The sequence below is a fragment of the Neophocaena asiaeorientalis genome, unplaced genomic scaffold (assembly GCF_003031525.2).
Source record: "Neophocaena asiaeorientalis asiaeorientalis breed wild unplaced genomic scaffold, Neophocaena_asiaeorientalis_V1.1 scaffold119, whole genome shotgun sequence".
In the NCBI taxonomy this organism is placed as follows: Eukaryota; Metazoa; Chordata; class Mammalia; order Artiodactyla; family Phocoenidae; genus Neophocaena; species Neophocaena asiaeorientalis.
The window spans coordinates 5,196,604-5,214,731 of NW_020175821.1; the positions used below are offsets into that span (position 1 = coordinate 5,196,604).

At 35.5% G+C, this 18,128-nt stretch overlaps 1 protein-coding gene across 1 annotated transcript in view; it reads right to left on the minus strand.

Moving 5' to 3' along the window:
* Positions 1–18,128, minus strand: part of FAM98B (family with sequence similarity 98 member B) — a 33,932-nt gene that overhangs the window by 678 nt on the left and 15,126 nt on the right. The window contains 5 exon segments of the mRNA XM_024732336.1: positions 4–155; positions 2,457–2,624; positions 14,035–14,151; positions 14,754–14,834; positions 17,939–18,117. Of these exon segments, the coding sequence (XP_024588104.1) occupies positions 4–155; positions 2,457–2,624; positions 14,035–14,151; positions 14,754–14,834; positions 17,939–18,117 (697 nt within the window).

An 18,128-nucleotide genomic window follows, 5' to 3' on the forward strand; every position in this document is an offset into this window, starting at 1 on the left:
CTTCCACTCCCACCACCACCTCTACCTCCACCTCCACCACCCCAACCACCCCTTCCGCCGCCTTCTTGTCTCTTTTGCCAAGGGGGCATTTCAGGGGGTGGTGGTTCAATTTCATTCGGCCGTCCTCCCCTGTCAGGCACCCTTCCCATCAGCACCTGTGTAAAGAAACATTTTCTTTCAGTTTCCAATATTTTAAAAGTTAAAATTTACATAAAGGATACAAGCAATATTGAAGTTATTGTTCTAATGAAACAGAAGTATTTAGGGACATGAAAGTATCAGACACAGCAGTATGAATTAATATTGAAAATACAAATGTGATGTGTGACAAATTCCTCACAATGTGCTGTTATTTTTAAGCAATGTGGGGGAATATTTCTGAAACTTAAGGACTTGTTTAAATTTGTTTAGCAAATTTTATAACAAATGTAGTACCCATCACACTAAGAAATTTTTTTAGCAAAACATTTACAATATACATAAAATACATACCTTACATTAATTGACTTCATATCCGTTTATGCAACAACTCTGGACTTTCTATTGCCATTGGTTTGGTAATAGATTATCCAATAAAAGACTATTTCTGAGCACATTTTATTTCAACAGAGTATGAAGTATATATGATAACATGTGGGTATAATGCAGTCAGAGATGAACATAATGGCTATAATCCAAGATTATCACTGTAAAGAGATACAAGGATTTTCAACGAACTATTCTTTTTTTTTTTTTTTTTTTTTTTGCGGTACACGGGCCTCTCACTGTTGTGGCCTCTCCCATTGCGGAGCACAGGCTCCGGATGCGCAGGCTCAGTGGCTATGGCTCACGGGCCCAGCCGCTCCACGGCATGTGGGATCTTCCCGGACCGGGGCACGAACCCGTGTCCCCTGCATCGGCAGGGGGACTCTCAACCACTGCGCCACCAGGGAAGCCCGAACTATTCCTTTTTTATGAGAAATTAAGCTCACTAACTTTCAATGATACTAGTTACTATATTATAGAGAAAAGGGAGACTTGATACACTTCCTTAACCATGCTTTATAATGCTTTGAAGGATAAACCAAGGAAGAGTTTGCTTTAAGTCCCCAACTTTCTGTAGAAAGGAACTACTTTATATGCCCATGTACAGAGACCAACAGGAAGCAAATAGCTTCCTGCTAGTCTCTTTCAGGAAAGAAGGTAAACCAGAAGTGCCTCAACCAAAATGATCTATGAATCAGTTGTGTTCTACTTCCTTTGATTCTCTAATCAAAATCATGGTTTACTACTTTATGTCATAAATGAAAGACAAAATCTCAGACAACATCCTCACTGTGGTACAAGGTTCGAAGAAGCAAACATTCTTTTAAAAGTCAGCAATAACATCCTAATTACCAAATCCAAAAAATATCAGTAGCTTTTTTCTTGGTTGTTATCTTCATTGGTCTCTCCACCAAACATGCTATGTGGGTGGATATACAGGGACTCTGTTCCAAGATCTCATAATAAGATTGCCCTCAAATAACTAGACTATAAATTACAAACTCAGAAAAGAGATGGGCAATGTCACTTAAAGAAATAGAACTCTTGATCCATCAAGACTAGCTTATAACCTGATGCAAGACATTAAGTAACATATTTAAAGACAGAACACTTTAAGAAGAGAGGAGGTTGGTCTTAAATGGAAGCAGGAGGGCCCAAACACTGGTGCCTAACTTAGCAATAATTACCAAACTGACTTTACATACAGCCATCCCTTGATACAGGATACCTTTCTCACTGCATTGACTGAGAAACGATGTTTTAAAATTACCCAAATCCCTTACTTCTGATTTCTTGCTCTTTTGTAGTAGTTTGTCATAGAGTGATCTATCTAAATAAAGAGTAAGTATATGCTAATCAAGCTAATATAAACATTCTAAATTAGTTTATTGTTAATGCTGCTGTCGTAAAGTAAAAAATTCAGACTTTGAGCTTATTTAAGACTACTGTCAGAGCAATGGATCTATACTCTGAATCAGGAAATGGAACCTCCAAGAGATTCCGCAACTTGCCCAAGGTGACTGCTCTAAGTAAATGATAGAGCTAGGATGTGAACCCAAAGCATGGACTCCTCCCTCTACACCAAGGATCTAAGGAATATGTGAGTACCCGAAATGACTCCTACAGATTTTTACTGACAAAAAATGATTACATTATTGGAAAGAAGGCAAATAATTCTTGCTAATGCTATTCATAAAAATAATTCTTAATTCCTCTAATTCAGATAAAACTGTGGTTTAATTTATGAATACAGAAATTCAAACAAACATGCACACAGAAAACATTACTAAGCCTAAATTGACTGAAGCCCCTCCACCACTCTCTTTTCTAGGAGTTCACTAGGATTAAAAGAAAAATGGATTAAATCTGTAAAAACATCAAACAAGGATATTATAAATTCATTATCCACTGTTACTGAAAGAAAAACCAACCTTATTAATGGCACATGTGGTCTTCTCCCGGCTGGAGCCACTACTTGTCCTGATGATCTTGGATAGATCTTCACGGGCAGCAAGTAGATGTGCCAAGGTTATTGTTGTCTTGGGTGACAAAGCGTAACGCTTAGGCTGGTAAATTCTTGCTATGTCATCTGTTTTTATCTAAATGACAAAATTCAGGGAAAAAAGGAACCAAAGAACATTTCAATGAAAGAGCAATGGTGGGACTTCCCTGGTGGTCCAGTGGTTAAGACTCCACCTTCCAATGCAGGGGACGTGGGTTCCATCCCTGGTCAGGGAACTAAGATCCCACATGCCGTGGGGCAACTCAGCCTGCGTACCCCAACTACTCAGCCCACGCGCTCTAGAGCCCGTGCGCTGCAACTGAGAAGTCCGCACGCAATAACAAAAGATCCTGCATGCCACACTAAAGATCCTGCATGCCACAACTAAAGATCCCACGTACTATAACAAAGATCCTGCATGCCGCAACTAAAGATCCTGCATGCTGCAAAGATCCCATGTGCCACAACTAAGACCCAATGCAGCCAAATTAATTAATTAATTTTAAAAAAGGGCAATGGCAATCATAATCTTCAGAAAGAAAAAAAGGAGATAATAACACAAGCAAAGAAACAGAGAAGAGCAAAACATTCAAATATCTGATAATCTGTAAGTAGAATGAGAAAAAAAAAGCCCAACAGATGCTAAAAGACTATATAACTACCAATAACAACTCATTTAAAAAGTAACGAAAAAAAATCCCATTCATATTAACAAAAAGCAAAATACCTAAAAATAGCTGTACCAAAAACACACACAGAACCTTTAAGAAGAAAACATTAGTAAATCTACAAAAACAGAAGTAAAACTTGAATAAACAGAAATACCAAGTTTCTGGATGGGGACATTGAGTATTGTTGGTTTCCCTCAAAATTAACTTATAGATTTATTGCAGTCCTACTGGAATATTTTTTGGGGGGAGTGGTGGGCAGGGAGGTAGGGGATATCTAAATCATCATTGCCTTAAGAGTTAACATTCACTGACTACTTGTTAAATGAGCCAAGCTATTTATTCTTCATCTAATATCGTATCTTTAATCTTCAAAACATCCTTTTAGAGTGGTTGTATAGATAACACTATACTATCGTACCTCAGTCTAATTAAATGGAACTGGTAGGGGGAATAGATTGATGAAACAAAAGAGGCAATTGAGATTCAGGGCCTCATAAATGCATGAATGCAATAAATGATGAGGCATCAAAGATCAGTGAGACAAAAAGGCATGAAGGAAACTTAAATGTCTATTATTAAGTGAAAGAAGCTAATCTGAAAATAATAATCTGTATGACTTCAACTATATGACATTCTGGAAAAAGCAAAACTATAGAGATAGTAAAAAGATTAAATGGGTTGCCAGGGGTTGTGCGGAGGGAGGGAAGAATAGGCAAAGCAGAGAAGATTTTTCTGGCAGTGAAAATATTCTGTATGATACTATAATGGTGGATACATGTCTTTGTGTATTTTTTCAAAACCATAGAATGTGCAGCACCAAGAGTGAAACCTAATATAAACTATGGGACTTTGGATAATAATGATGTATCAATGTAGGTTCATCAGCTGCAAAAATTTACTACTCTCATGGGGGATGATGATGGGTGGGTTATGTGTGTGTGGGGGCAGGAGGTAAATGGAAATCTCAAAACCTTCTGTTCAATATTGCTATGAACCTTTAACTGCTCTAAAAATAAAGAATATTAAAACATTAAAAAAAAGAGCAATGAGAAAAGAAATAGATTTTTTAAATGGTGCTGCAATGAACCGTTGTCTATTTGTAAAATAATAATAATAATCAACATATAACTAAGGGGATTCCAAATATAATAAAGAGTTCGTTGTTTAACTACAAGCAACTATATGCCAATAAAATGGACAACCTAGAAGAAATGGACAAATTCTCAAAAAGATACAAGCTTCCACGACTGAACCAGGAAGAAATAGAAAATATGAACACATCAATCACAAGTACTGAAATTAAAACAGTGATTTTAAAACTTCCAACAAACAAAAGTCCAGGACCAGACAGCTTCACAGGCGAATTCTGTCAAACATTTAGAGAAGGGTTAACACCTATCCTTCTCAAACTTGCAGAGAAAGTAACAACCCCCAAGCTCATTCTACAAGGTCACCATCACCCTGATACCAAAACCAGACAAAGATATCACAAAAAAAGAAAATTACAGGCCAATATCACTGATGAATATAGATGCAAAAATCCTCAACAAAATACTAGTAAACAAAATGCAACAACACATTAAAACAATCATACACCATGATCAAGTGGGATTTATCCCAGGGATATAAGGATCCTTCAACATACATAAATCAATCAATGTGATACATGACATTAACAAACTGAAGAATAAAAACATATGACCATCTCAATAGATGCAGAAAAAGCTTCTGACAAAAATCAACACCCATCTATGATACAAACTCTCCAGAAAGTGGACACAGAGGAAGCATATCTCAACATAGTAGTAAAGGCCATATACAACAAACCCACAGCAAACATCATTCTCAATAGTGAAAAACTGAAAGCATTTCCTCTAAGATCAAGAACAAGACAAGGATGTTCACTGTCTCCCCTTTTATTCAACACAGATTTAAAAGCCCTAGCCATGGCAATCAGAGAAGAAAAAGAAATAAAAGGAATCCAAATAGGAAAAGAAGTAAAACTATCACTGTTTGCAGATGACATGATACTATACATAGAAAATCCTAAAGATGCTACCAGAAAACTACTAGAGATCATCAATGAATTTGGGTAGGATATAAAATTAATACACAGATATTTCTTGCATTCCTATATATTAACAATTAAAGATCAGAAAGAGAAATTAGGGAAACAATCCCATCTACCATCGCATAAAATACCTGTACTCAGGAGGCAAAAGACCTGTACTCAGAAAACTATAAGATATTGATGAAAGAAATCAAAGGTGACACAAACAGATGGAAAGATATACCATGTTCTTGGATTGGAAGAATCAATATTGTCAAAATGACTATACTACCCAAAGTAATCCACAGATTCGATGCAATCCCTATCAAATTATCAATAGCATTTTTCACAGAATTAGAACAAGAAAATGTTACAATTTGTATGGAGACACAAAAGATCCTGAATAGCCAAGGCAATCTTGAGAAAGGAAAACGGAGCTGGAGGAATCAGGCTCCCTGACTTCAGACTATACTAAAAAGCTACAGTAATCAAAACAGTATGGTACTGGCACAGAAACAGAAATATAGATTAATGGAACAGTATAGAAAGCCCAGAGATAAACTCACATACCCATGGTCACCTAATCTACGACAAAGGAGGCAAGATTATATACTGGAGAAAAGACAGTCTCTTCAATAAGAGGTGCTGGGGAAACTGGACAGCTACATGTAAAAGAATGAAATTAGCACATTCCCTAACACCATACACAAAAATAAACTCAAAATGGATTAAAGACTTAAATGTAAGACCAGATACTATAAAACTCTTAGAGGAAAACATATGCAGAACACTGACATAAACTGCAGCAAGATCTTTTTTGATCCTCCTCCAAGAGTAATGAAAATAAAAACAAATGGGACCTAATGAAACTTAAAAGCTTTTGAACGGCAAAGGAAATCATCAACAAAACTAAAAGAAAACACACAGAATGGGAGAAAATATCTGCAAACAAAGTGACTGACAAGGGACTAATCTCCAAAATATACAAACCGTTCATGCAGCCTAATATCAAAAAAACAAACAACCCAATCAACAAATGGGCAGAAGATCTAAATAGACATTTCTCCAAAGAAGACATACAGATGGCTAAAAAGCACATGAAAAGATGCTCAATATCACTAATTATTAGAGAATGCAAATCAAAACTACAGTGAGGTATCACCTCACACTTCTTATGGCCATCATCAAAAAATCTACATACAACAAATGCTGGAGAGGGTGTGGAGAAAAGGGAACCCTTTTGCACTGTTGGTGGGAATGTAAATTGATACAGCCACTATGGAGAACAGTATGGAGGTTCCTCAAAAAACTAAAAACAGAATTACAACATGACCCAGCAATCCCACTCCTGGGCATATAGCCAGAGAAAACCATGATTCAAAGACACATGCACCCCAATGTTCATTGCAGCACTATTTACAATAGCCAGTTCATGGAAGCAACCTAAATGCCCATCGACAGATGAATGGATAAAGAAGATGTGGTACATATATACAATGAAATATTACTCAGCCATAAAAAGGAACGAAATTAGGTCATTTGTTGAAACGTGGATGGATCTAGAGACTGTCATACAGAGTGAAGTCAGAAAGAGAAAAACAAATATCGTATATTAACGCATATATGTGGAACCTAGAAAATGGTACAGATGATCCGGTTTGCTGAGCAGAAATTGAGACAGAGAAGCAGAGAAAAAACATATGGACACCAAGGGGGGAAAGTGGTGTGGGGCGGGAGTGGTGTGATGAACTGGGAGATTGGGATTGACATGTATACACTGATGTGTATAAAATAGATGACTAATAAGAAAAAAATATATATTTGATAGTGGAATGGACTTGAAATCTTTGATCACCTAAGACACTTCCTTGAACTTTGTAGGTGTCTAAAATAATATTCAGTAATTCTTTGCCAACTGCTGATCTTAATGAACTAAATAAGGCTTTTGTCTTAGCTTTCTTAATAAGTTATAACACAGAGAAAAGTGTGTAAGTTGTAAGTTTAACTACAAACTTATGACTTATGTGAGTTATCTGAACTCCCACTAGTATAACCACTACTCAGATCAAGAAACAGAACTTTCCCAGCACCTCGGAAGCCTTCCTTATACTATTTCCTGGTCATGACCCCTGCTTTCTGCTCCCATAATCACTACTACCTTCACCATAAATTTGTTTTGCCCAGTTTTGAATTTTTTAAAAAGAAACCATACGATGTATATCATTTTATGTCTGCCTTGTTTTGCTGAATATTGCTCATGAGTTTTATTTCTGTTGTTGCTTATAGCAATACTTATTTTTATTGTCTTCTATATTTTATTATATAAATGCAAAATAGTCTAATGTTGATAAACAAAAAAAAAGAAATCCTGGGCATGGACTGACTTCGTGTTAAGAAACCCATTACAGGCAGGGGAAAAAAATGACAAAATGAATATATAAGGTCAAGAATTTGTATGCAAAAAAAAAAAAAGCACATGAAAAGATGCTCAATATCACTAATTATTAGAGAAATGCAAATCAAAACTACAATGAGGTATCACCTCACACTTGTTAGAATGGCCATCATCAAAAAATCTACAAACAATAAATGTTGGAGAGGCAGTGGAGAAAAGGGAACCCTCCTACACTGTTGGTGGGAATGTAAATTGGTACAGCCACTATGGAGAACAGTATGGAGATTCCTTAAAAAACTAAAAGTAGAGCTACCATATGATCTAGCAATCCCACTCATTGGCATATATCTGGAGAAAACCATAATTAGAAAGGGTACATGCACCCCAATGTTCACTGCAGCACTATTTACAATAGCCAGGACATGGAAGCAACCTAAATGTCCATCAAAAGAGGAATGGATAACGAAGATGTGGTACATATATACAATTAAATATTACTCAGCCATAAAAAAGAATGAAATAATGCCATCTGCAGCAACATGGATGGACCTAGAGTTTATCATAGTAAGTAAGACAGAGAAAGACAAGTATCATATGATATCACTTATATGTGGAATCCAAAAAAATCGTACAAAAGAACCTATTTACAAAACAGAAATCGAGTCACAGATGTAGAAAACAAACTTGTGGTTACCAAGGGGGAAAGGGAGGGGGGAGGGATAAATTGGGAGATTCGGACTGACATATACACACTACTATATATAAAATAGATAACTAATAAGAACCTACCTTATAGCACAGGGAACTCTATTCAATACTCTGTAATGACCTATATGGGAATAGAATCTAAAAAAGAGTGGATATAGGTATATGTATAACTGACTCACTTTGCTGTACAGCAGAAACACACACCACACTGTAAATCAACTACACTCCAATAAAAAAATTAATTATAAATTTTTAAAAAGAGTTCACTGTTTAAAGTTTTATTTTAAACTGAAAAACTTAACCATATTATAGACTAAAATTTCTGCACATCAAAAGACATAAAACAAAAGACCACTGGGGAAAATATTTTCAACAAATAAAGCAACTAGCTAACTTCCTTAATATATAAAAAGCTCAATCAGAAGGAAAACAGGAAGACCTTAAGGGAAAAAAAAGAAAAGACACAAATAGAAATTTCAAAAAAGAGGAAATTCAAATGACTAATAAGCTTATGAAAAAATTCAATTGTACCACTAATAAAAAATATACAAATTAAAACAATTTAGTCTTTTTTAACCATCAAGTTAGCCATAAAATTGATAATATTCTAAATATTAAAGAAGCTAAGTGAAGGCAAAATTTCATTTACCCTACTTGTAGGAGCTTAAATTCATACAAACTTTGTAAAAAACAATTTGGTGATGTGAATCAAGAGCATTAAGAGTCATAACCTTTCACACAGTAAATTTCCATTTAGGAATCCCTAGGAATCCATGGGTTTCACATCTGCAGACATGGAGGGCTGATTGTGCAGTTACATGGGACAACATGGATGAACCTTGAAAGCATTATGCTAAGAAGCCAGACATAAAAAGCCACATATTGTATGACTCCTTATATATATGAAATATCCAGAACAGGCAAATCCAAAGAGACAGAAAGTAGGTTATAGTAGTGAGTGTCAGAAAAGGAAGTTGAAGGTACAGCAAATGACCACTAATAGGTGCATGTTTCTTTTGGCAGTGAGGGAAACGTTGTGGAATTAGATAATGGCACAGAACACAGTGAATATACTAAAAACCACTGAACTGTACACTTTAAGATGGTGAATTATAACTCAAAAAATAAGAAATAAATTAAAAATTAATTTTAAAAGGACACCGATATAGAACTTTTAGAGATATGGGACAATGATCACAATATATTCAGTAAAAAAAAAAGCAAACTATAAAAGTATACTCAGTCCTATTTCAATACCAGCAAAGTAACAGAGAAACCAGATTAACCATACTAATAAACACGTATAACCTTTTTGAAGGGCAACTCTAGAGTGTGCATCAAAAGCATTATAGCGCATATTCTTTGATCAAGGAATTCCACTTTTAGGAATATATCATGGACATGAACAAAAATTTAGCTGCCCAAAATTTCATTACAGGGTCAAAGGAGACAAAATTAAAGGAAAACTCAATGTCAATCAATAGAGTATATCTGTATGCAAAAGATTTTAAATGCTGTAGAACAATATTTGATGGGTCATTCAACATCAGACATATGAAATAGGGAGAATAAGATAAAGATATATTAAATTTAACAAGAAAAGAAAACTCAGGGTATAAATGTATATACTCATATAATCAATTGAAAAGGATGGCATGAAAGGCCAAAATTTGACCTATACTCTGAGAAAAAAGATATTTAAAAAATCTTCCGGACTAAGGGAAAAACAACAAAAACACAACCTCCTTGTCCTAAAACATGATGAAAAAAGACCAAGATGAGAAGATATCAAGATATTTCCTAAAGGTATTTTCTCAAACACACTAAATTATTTTTTTCAAAAAATACACATATACTACAATAAACAGAATGGAAAAAGGGGATACAGGTAAGAAGGGAACCAACATCTCAGAAAATGAAACTGGGAGCCAAAAATAGGGGTTAACTGTCTATTTGTGAAATAGTCTATTCTTCCAACCCCTGGTGCCGTGTTGCCACTCCTCCTCCTCTGGCCAAAGGAGAATAATGTATAGAAAAAAAAATGAGGCTTCCCTTCTTGAAACACTGAGCAGCTACAGAGAAAAGAATTCTCCAAACGAGCATCAGGAATTTCCACAGCACAGGATGCAGCTCCGAAGTCTGACATCAACAATCCTGATCAACGACTACAGTTCCCAATCAGTTTTTCAGTGTCTTCTCTTAAATATGGACAACAAAGGACCATCATGATTTGAAGAAAGCCACCACGAGAGAGAGACCAAGAAAAACAAACCAAAAATTGCCCTGGAAGAGACAGAAATAAAGGGGAAAAAAACAAAACAAAACTTTTTTAAAAAAAATTTTTCATCCCCATTGAAGAAGATAGCACATTCATAAAACAAGAAAAAAAAAAAAACATGAAAAAGGAAAACACAAGAAGCAAAAAGAATTCCTGGAAATGAAAAAATGATGGCTGAAACAAAAATTTAGTGCCAAGCACAAAATAGAATTGAGGACATTTCCAAGAAAGTCAATCAAAAAGGAAGAGACAGAAAATGAGAAAAAAAAAAAAGCAACTCAAGTGGATCTATCCAGGGGGTCTAATATGTGAATAACAAGTTTCAGAAAGAGAAAACAAAAGGGAAGAAATTAATAAAGAGAAATATAAAAGCTAAGAGTCTACAGATTGAAATGCCCACCTAATGTTTAGCACAATGAATTCAGGAAGACCCAGACTGACATATGCTGTGAAATTTCAGAACTCCAAGGATAAAGAAGAGAGCCCAACCACCAGGGAAGTCCCTGTTTTTAATTAACAATGATCTTTTTTTCTTTTTTTTTTTTTTTTAAACAATGATCTTTTGATGTTCCTACTACCTGGTTCCTTGCAAAAACTCCTATATATCCTGGTTCCTCCCTTACCTCTTCAGGGCAGTCCCTCAGAGTCATCTGAGAGGCTGTCTTCCAGGCTTAAGTCCTCAGCAAGTCTGTCAAATAAAATGTAATTCTCAAAAAAAAAAAAAAAAAGAAAAGGGTCCAAAAGCTCCCAGTGAAAAATAAAAGGTCATTCAAAAGGACAGGCAATGGCACTGGGTTTCTCAACAGCAGCCCTATATGCTAGAAAACAATGAAGCAATGCCTTCAATGTTCTTTTTTTTTTTTTTGCCTTCAATATTCTTAGAGAAAAATGTTTTCCACCTAGAACTTTATATTTACCTAAACTATCAATCAAATGTGGCAGGAGAATAAACATTTGCAGAATTCAAGGGTTCAGAAAAATCACTCCTATGCACCCTTTGTTAGGAAGTTATTTGTGGATTTACTATGGCAGATTGAGGGAATAAACAATGAAAGAGAAGGCCATGGAATCCAGGAAATAGTGGAGTAGCCAAGGATAGGCATGCAAACAGCCCAAACTGCAGTAGAAGGATACAAGCTTTTAGGAGGGAAAGTATAGAAAAGAGGACTCATTAGAATACTTGATTTTTTAAAGTATATTTAAAAAAGAGAAAAAGAAAAGAAAAAAGCAGCAGCCGCATATGATAACGAAATACAATGCAGGAAAAAAATAAACTCCAGTTAGAAGACACCTGGTAAACAGAATGGCTCCCCCGAGATCTCCACATCCTAATTCCTGAAACCTGTGAATATGTCACCTTGAAGATACGGATGTGAGTTAAGTTAGGAATCTTGAGATGGATTATCTGGGTAAGCCCAGTGTATTCACAAGGCTCCTGATAAGAGACAGCAGAAGGCGTGTGACAATGGAAGCAGAAGGAGAAAGAATGGAAGATCCTACACTATTGATTTTGAAGACGGAGGATGAGGTCATGACTCGAGGTACACAGGTGGTATCTGGAAGCTAGTAAATGCAAGGAAACAGATTCTCCCCTGAAGTGTCCGGGAGGAATGCAACCCTGCCAATACCTTCATTTTAGGACTTCTGATCTCTAGATCTGTAAGAAAATAAATGTGTATTATTTAAGCCATGAAGTTTGTGGTGATTTATTACAGCAGCCATAGGAAACCAATGTGGGGCACCACATGGAGAGAGAGACCACCTAAGGGCCAAGATGACAAGTGAAGCACCCCAAGAAACAGTTAGCAAAACCTAGACATGTGAGGCAACCGTCTTGGATGTTCCAGCCAAACCCAGCCCAGGTATCAGTTGAATGAAGCTGCATAAATGACCCCAGTTGATACAATATGGGGGCAGGACAACTACCCAGTTAATCCAAAGAATGTAATAATAATATCTGAGAGTAACAGGCACAGATTTACCCTCCTACCTGAAACAACTATAAAACTGGACAACCCACGTGAACCAGTGATTTTCAGACACTGGACATCAAGGAGCACAGGACACAATGATCCCTCAAACAGGGGAAGCAAATATTTTCCTATAATTGTCCCAGCTTACAGTCTGGAGTGGAGGATCCCAGACGCCGACTGGGTACAGATTACAGGCATAAAATGGGAATGATGGGTGACAGCTCTCTAGAAAACTACCTGAAGAGATCCATATTTGGGAATGCCCCCACCCTCCAACCCCCTCTTCAACTGGAACACACTCCACAGCCTTAAGCCACCTTTAAGGTTTGTTCAGCATCAGTGCTACCTGATTCATTCCTAAATCCTTCTTTCTTTCTTTTTTTTTTTTCTGAAGAAAAAATCAGTATTTTACTTTTTCGACAGCTCAATAAAAGGATTTAGACATATATCAAATGGGAAAAAAGGGTTTTAATCCCTCTGTGGAATAGGAAGAGAGACATACTATACTAGAAAGACTGCAAAGACCATGAGGAGAGAAACCAGAGAATACGTGGCCTCAGTCCCATCATTTCAGAACACAGTAGCAGCTTGTCTGTTAATTTCTTTCCTCTCAGCCTGGGTGACCTCTCACAAGCTTAACAGTAACAGGGAGTCTAAAACTGCTTCTGAGCAGGTGCTTTCTGCAGACAGGTGCTATTTATCAGAGAAGATTTAGACAGGATAACATTGAGGAGTGATGTGTTACTTTAACCAGATTGCAAAGCTGAAAAAGAATAATGAACCTCACATTAGTTAAATAAACAAAGCGACAGTAAGCACGATAAGCAGACAGGCATGATGCTTACAGAAGAGTCACCTCCTTTTGTGTACAGTGTGCCACACTGCACTTGCTGTTCAAATATATGTTTTAATAAATGTCCTTTAATGTGTACATGAAGTAGAGTAGGCATTCAACTATTTGTTGAATGAAAATAACAATATATTACATATAAAGAAAAATCTGATCTCATATCATCAGAAACAGATTTTGTCAACCGCTACTTTTGATCTTTTGGACCAGACAGATCTTGTTGTGAAGGGCTATCCTGTGTACTGTAGGGTGTTTAGCAGTAAATCCTTCTTTCTTGACCAGTTGCTCACTATATCTATCTCACTATCACATATGATGCCTTCTTTTATGTATATCCTTGCATAAATCACAACATCTACGAGTTTTAAATAAATGTGAAAGATATGGGGAGAAATTAAGATATTTGCAAACAGGGACTTATACAAGACCAGGATCATTATTTAAGACCAGCAGTTGGCCTGGGCAGGAGCTTCAGACAGAGTGATAAAGTACAAATGTGGCATCGTTACCTAACAGACAAGAGAGCCTGAAGAGCTGTCACAGAGTACCACCTACAGGACACAAATGGAAAAACAGCCTTACCTTTGCTCTATCAGACCATCCAAAGGACTGCACTGTTACATCTAATCGTTTCATCAACATCCGCCGACGGCACTCATATTCACAGGAAAGGGCATCGTTGATTCTTTCCAGTTGTTCCTAAAGAATTTGGAAACAAAAATCATAACCTTTAGACTCATTATGCACAGAAAAGAAATTTCAGAATTGTGGTCAATACTTCCTATTAATTCAAAAGGTGGTACTTGATGGTCATTTTCTGATCCCATGAGACTTTAGAGTAAATTATTTAAATAAAGATATTTGATAGAACATATAAAATATTCAGAAGATACTAAACATACAAATTAAACTCTACAATTGGTACAGTTTACCTGATCTTCAATCAAACATGTTAATTTAAGTAAAACGTCTACTTGCAAAGTAGTCTGAACCAATAAGGAAAGAAAATACCAACAACTTCCCATCTTGTTGGCGTTGAGCTACTACACTTTCCAAATTACAACTATGCTAACATATTAGGCACTATAAATACTTTTGGCCAGGTTTTTTTTTTTTAATTAATAATCTGAGTGAAGAAATGTTAGGACCTACTGTTCTAGAATATCATTCCATTTTAATTCTCCAATATAAAACATGCATGCTACACACTGTAAAATCTAGATGTCCATCTATAAAATTAAGTCATATTCACTAGTTTAATTACATAAAGCTAATAAAAAGGTGGGCGGGGGGTGACTTACCGCCTGTTCCAGATTTAAATCAATTTTCAGCAGTGGTTTTCCCACGTGATTTTTCTGGACTTGTGAGAGAATATCTTTCACCTAAAATTAAACATAAAAGATTGTGAAAATGTATATCCCTAATTTAAAACGATCTTATTCTTGCTTAAAACGCTTTGAATGCTAGAGAATTAATAAAATGTTAAAGAGAAATAGTTAAAATATACCTTCACATAATAGGAAAGAATATCACTACAATGCAGAGTATCTTTCTCAAAGAAGCATTAGTTACATTAATTCAAGCTATAACACACCTTTTCCAGAGTAAGAAATAATGTACATGGACAACTAAAGAAGTAGCTACTAAAAGGTTTTATTATGAGAATCTATAATTTATATGTGAAATAAATTCAGTTTCTTCTTAAGATGGCACGCTCTTACATGCTGACAAATTCTCAAAAGGGATACTAAAACCTTTGCTGAGTATGTTGGTTTTACTCCATTAAATATTCTGTACACATTCCATTGTTCAGCAAGACAACACAGGAGAGCAGGCCCTCTCAATTAGTCGCCACATACACATTTCATTACTTTTGCAAAGCCACTGATTTGAATTACTTGAAACATTTTTATTTTGGTGAACAAGATTTAGACATTCGCTTTTGCTTCAGCAATATCAGAGGTCATGAAATATTTACAGTTGCTTAGTTATAAAGTAACTAGAGAAAATAATCAGGAAGAGTTCACATTTTGAGGAGTATGAACCTTATTTAATGTTGGGGGACCTCTTTTAAAAAGAATTAAAAATTATGAACACAAAATTAGCTTGGAAACTGGTGGTGGTAATGGGAAGTGACTGTAAATGGGCACTTGGTTTCTTCTGAGAATGATGGAAATGTTCTCAAATTAGATTTTGATGATGTTGTACTCTGTAAATATACTAAAATTCATTGAATTGTACACTTTAAATGGGCGAATTTTATAGCACTTAAATTATATCTTGAGAAAGCTATTTTTGAAAAATGAGCTTAGAAAGAATTTGTGCAAATTAGGGGGTCCCAAAGCTTAAGCTTTACATCACAGTAAATCTATCACTACAACAGTGATTACTGACACTACTCTTACACATTGAAAAGAATTATTATTTTCTTAAAACATACCATTTCTGTAGATTCCTCACTATTGCAAATACCTTCGATTTTGATATTTCATATACTACTAAAAGTTTTAGTCATAACCCCTTACTCAAGAGGGATTCTGAATGCATGCTTAAGTTTCTCACATATAATCACATTCCCTGTATTTCAACGTTAGATAACAGTTTTAATAACTTTGAGAATTACTTGTGATAAAGAGGGAGCTAAGAGCAGACTCTGAGGTTGACCACCTGGGTTTGAAACTCCAGTCTACCACTACTACTACTTAGAAACTTGCTTGTCTAATTTATTAAATCTTTCAGTACCTCAATTTTCTCAAATGGCTGCTGTAAATAATAATATTACTACTTCATTATAGGTGATGTAAGAATGCAATGAGTTATTACATATAAACATTTAGCACAGTAAATGCTGTATGTGTGCTGTTAATATTACTATAATTACTTTAGATTTACATTTGAACAGCTTCGAGCTAAAAGATAATGATAAATTTCCTCCCCGATGGTGACGCAGTGTCTTCTGGACACATCGTACATAGAAGAAAATACGGAAATTTTTGCTTTTGATAGGAACTGAATGGAGAAGTAAGTCATTATAGGTAAATATTTAGCCATGATGGCCATAGTAACTACTACCTTATAATTAGCCTGCCAGCACTTGAACACAGGCATTACAGCCTGCTTTAAGCAGGGAAAAGAGGTTTGGGGGTATTTTTAAATTCTAACTGAAACTCATAAAAGGAAAAAACCTCTCTGGGATCAATATGTGTAAGCACTGGGAGATTAGGAAGAGTCTAGAAATTTGTCTCAATTTGAAATAGCCCCAGATATTTTAGCCAACCCCAGACCATTCTTAATCCAGAGAAACAAATTCTGAAGAACAATTTATTAACTCTACACCAGTGTTTCTGAGCTGGGATTCATAGGCTTATTCTTTGGTTTACAAGTTCTAGGGGGAAAAAAAAAAGTTTTTATACTGTGTTTTCATCTTAATGATACTAAAATTCTCTGACATTCAGTTAGACAAACCTTTTTATTTTTCAGTTCATAAATTATCAATGCAAAGAGTACTTTATTCAAGAATTTAGTTTAAAACAGCATGTCTAAAAACAGAGTTTTAGTACCTATTCTTGAGGGTGAGAATTTTCTTTTCCTTAAAAATGAATCTTGTATTATTCCCCTAGAGGACTCCTACAAAACCTAAGAATTAAGCCAGAATTTGGTCTGTGAGAGTATCATTCTCTCTAATTGATGGCTTGACTGGGAACAAGGATAGTTTAATAACTGGAAAAAAAAAAAAAAAGCTAGAAGTACACAGGTTTTAGTTGTTTTTAACTACTCCATCAGGGTACTCATTCATTTATTCACTATACAACAAACATGTACTAAACACTTATCCACCAGGAACTGTGCATTTCTTTGCTCACTGCCAAAGACAACCACACTGCAGTTCTATTAACAACATCCATTAAAAAGAAATTTAGTTTGCCTTTGACTTCATAGGATAACTATACTTCTTTCATTATACCGTAATACAACCTTGTTTAGAAAAGGGACCCTTATATTTGCAAAAGGATTTCTATCAGGGCAAACCTTCACAAAGCCTAGCACTCACTCATTAAGATCTGATTCCTGAATATTACTTATAGTCAAATTAGGTCACATGCATATCAACTCCAAATCCAAAATTTAGTTTACATGAAGATAAATGTTTCTTTAAATGGAATGTATATCTTGTACTTAAAGGAAATACAGTTGACCCTTGAACAACATGGGTTTGAACTGTGCTGGTCCACTTATATGTGAATTTTTTTCACTAAATAAAATTACAGTACTATCTGATCCACAGGTGGTTGAATTTGCAAATGCGAACTGCAGATACAGAGGGACAACAGTGAAGTTGTATGTTAATTACCGACTCTGCAGAGGGTCAGCATCCCTAAGTCCCACATTGTTCAAGGGTCAACTGTATTTTCATTTTTAATTCAATATTTACATATCAGCATTTAACTGAATTTGGGGGAAATGAAAAATAAAACAAATACAATACCTTTGATTCCACTTGGTTCAGCATAAGTGGAATGTCAGAAGCTGTTGACTTGGGAATACCAAGGGTATCGCAGATAGCTTGAACTTCCTGATAAATTTCACTATTTTTATCTAATTGAGAATTTTTACGTTTCTTGTTCTGTAATATCTGTAAAGCTTGAAGCTCTGTACTTAAAAATACTATAATAAGA